The sequence below is a fragment of the Tupaia chinensis genome, unplaced genomic scaffold (genome assembly GCF_000334495.1).
Source record: "Tupaia chinensis unplaced genomic scaffold, TupChi_1.0 Scaffold148234_1, whole genome shotgun sequence".
NCBI lineage: Eukaryota > Metazoa > Chordata > Mammalia > Scandentia > Tupaiidae > Tupaia > Tupaia belangeri.
Genome location: NW_006208084.1, coordinates 2,924,764 through 2,927,159, shown reverse-complemented (window position 1 = coordinate 2,927,159; position 2,396 = coordinate 2,924,764). Strand labels below are relative to the sequence as shown.

General features: G+C 43.7%; 1 protein-coding gene across 6 annotated transcripts in view; it reads right to left on the bottom strand.

The window, feature by feature from the left end:
• Positions 1–1,044: 1,044 nt before the first annotated feature.
• LARGE1 (LARGE xylosyl- and glucuronyltransferase 1) overlaps positions 1,045–2,396 on the bottom strand; it is a 662,422-nt gene continuing 661,070 nt past the window's right edge. For all 6 annotated transcript variants that reach the window (XM_027769037.1, XM_006170333.2, XM_027769041.1 and 3 more), the window contains one exon: positions 1,045–2,396. In XM_027769037.1, coding sequence (XP_027624838.1) covers positions 2,342–2,396 — 55 coding nt within the window. In that variant the 3' untranslated portion in view covers positions 1,045–2,341.

The window sequence follows — 2,396 nt, the reverse complement described above, 5'->3', positions numbered from 1 at the left end:
GGCTCCAGCACACTCTGAAGAACTTGGACTTCCATACATAAAGTTTTTGTAATGTTCCACTTTTCAGAGTATCCATATATTACTTTTGTAATAATAAATGCTGTAAACAGAGGACTTCAAGGTCATAGAAAAAACGGAATTCAAGTTCAAGTTTACTTTGGTGTAGAAATTTTTTTGGAATCCATGAAAATTTTTTTTTTCATACTATGTATTTCCTCTGAACTGTCTTAAAACAAAACAAAACAAAAAAACAAAGCAACTTTGCCAGAGAGCACAAATGTACTCCATAGAAAGACAGAGAGATAGAGAGAGAAAACATCCCCTAATAGGGCATGATCATCCCACAATTCCTTCTCTTTCACTTCTCCAAGCTTCTGGGACTCTGGACACATAGGTATGTGCCCAGCATGGTTTTCAAGCTTCTGGGCAAGGATCAGAACCTTACAGTTGGCCATGTGGGATCTGGCTCCCTTAACTACCAGGCATGGGGCTGGTCCTCCCATGAACTTTTTACAGCTCCCACATATTTGCTGTATATTCTCTCTATGTGCATAAGTATGTATATGCAGAAATACATATATATGGATACCTACATATAAACGTAAACATTTCTATCTGTGGGAAGATTCATCCTAATTGTGGTTTTTCTAATTTTTGTATGAGTCTCAGTGAAACACTGACTTGAACACATGACATATTGAGCTGTCTCACAGATCAGACTGAGAAGGGGCTCTGTATACCACCAGACCAAAAGGGTGAGATGTTCTGTACAACTGACGGCCACAATTTACCTAGCTAGTCCACAGATGGTATAAAAACACATCTGGCATCATTGTCAAGAAAGAGGCGAAATGGAAAATTTGAAAATAGTTTGAGGATGAAGTGAGATATAACCTCGGGCAAGGAAGAACAAAAGCTTAAGGTTCAAACAGTGAGAAAAATAAAACGAGAGAACAGAAGGTGGGAAGTTACTGTTCATCGATTTTGATTTTGCTCTCTAGCTGAAGTGTGTCTCAGTGGTTTCTTACAAGAGCAGGAGGGGAATGGGGAAGAAACAGTCTGTACGTTCTTTTATTGAATGCAGCTTTCGCTGGTCACATTGCAACTCGATACAAACAGCCCAGCAGAGGGTAGGGCGTGAACCCTTGTTCTCATCAATGTAAACACAACATTAATATTGAAGATTAAAGAAAAGGGGTAAAAAGTCCAGTGTCTCCTCAATCTGTGTGATGGGGAAGGTGCTTGCCCACCCTTGGACAGGTCCCAAAGGAAGACTGAGGTTGTCATCTCTTCCCATCCACAGTGAAGCAGGCAGGAACACAGAGGAACCCAATCACGTCCTTCTTGTAGATCTTCGGAATTGGGCTCGCATGAAGTATTAAGGTTCTTCTGAAGGCCTGAGAGGTTCGTACCTTTCGTGTCTACTGAAATAGTTCCTTCAAAGCCCTTTCCCCACAAATCGGTCACCACCAATAGAAAATGTGACCGGTGTAAAATGGCCGGCTCTCCTATTTCCACAGTCCCCATCGTAGCTCCGGGTTCTGGACAGCAGGGAATTCAAAATCATGGGAGTTCCGACAACAATCCTGAAGGGAGCTGTCCCTGTGTACATCTTGGCTGGCAACTCTTGTTCCCCTTGCCGGGCCGCGGCTGAGAGAGGGACGCTGGTTGAGGCAGCTGAATTTTCTTTAGAGCCTTAAAGGATCAGATTTACTATTCTGGATTCCAAGACCCCCGAACAAAATCCTCCAAACAAAAGCAAATAAAAACAAAAGGAGAGTAACTTGGAAGATAAAGAACCAATCAACCCCATCTCCAGGTCCCTCTAGATACCACGTCCCCATTGGGTTTTTCTAAAGGGTCAATTTAGATCATTGGTTTGCCCTTCCCTTGGATACCTAGCTACACTGCGGGGCAAACAAGAAAGTTTCCTCTGAATGAAGAGACAAGTTTGCTTGTATTTCCTGGGATGACGGATTCCCAACACCCTGACTTCGCTTTCTCCCCAGCTATGATGGAAGGTCTAATTACTAAAAAGCAATGAGAACATCCTAAAGCCCTGACTTGGTTCCCTTCCACCTCTTGAGGTCCCATTCTTGAAGAGACTGTGTAGGCAGGCTATTTTTCCACATTCCTGGAATGCTGGAGATGGGACAGAAAAGGGTTGGCTGGATCTTCATCCAAGATCTCTGTAGTTGAGGGCAGCTTTGTTGGGCCAAAGATCCAAATAAAAAACAAACCAAAAAAAGCATTGCTTGATTCTGAATTTCAAGGCTGGGCCCCAAACAGTGAGTGGTTCTTCCCCTGCAGCGCGTCTCTCCCTAGTGCGGGCTTCTTGATGCTAGCTGTTGTTCTCGGCCGTGAGATATTTCAGGGCAGCGAAGCCATAGCGGCGG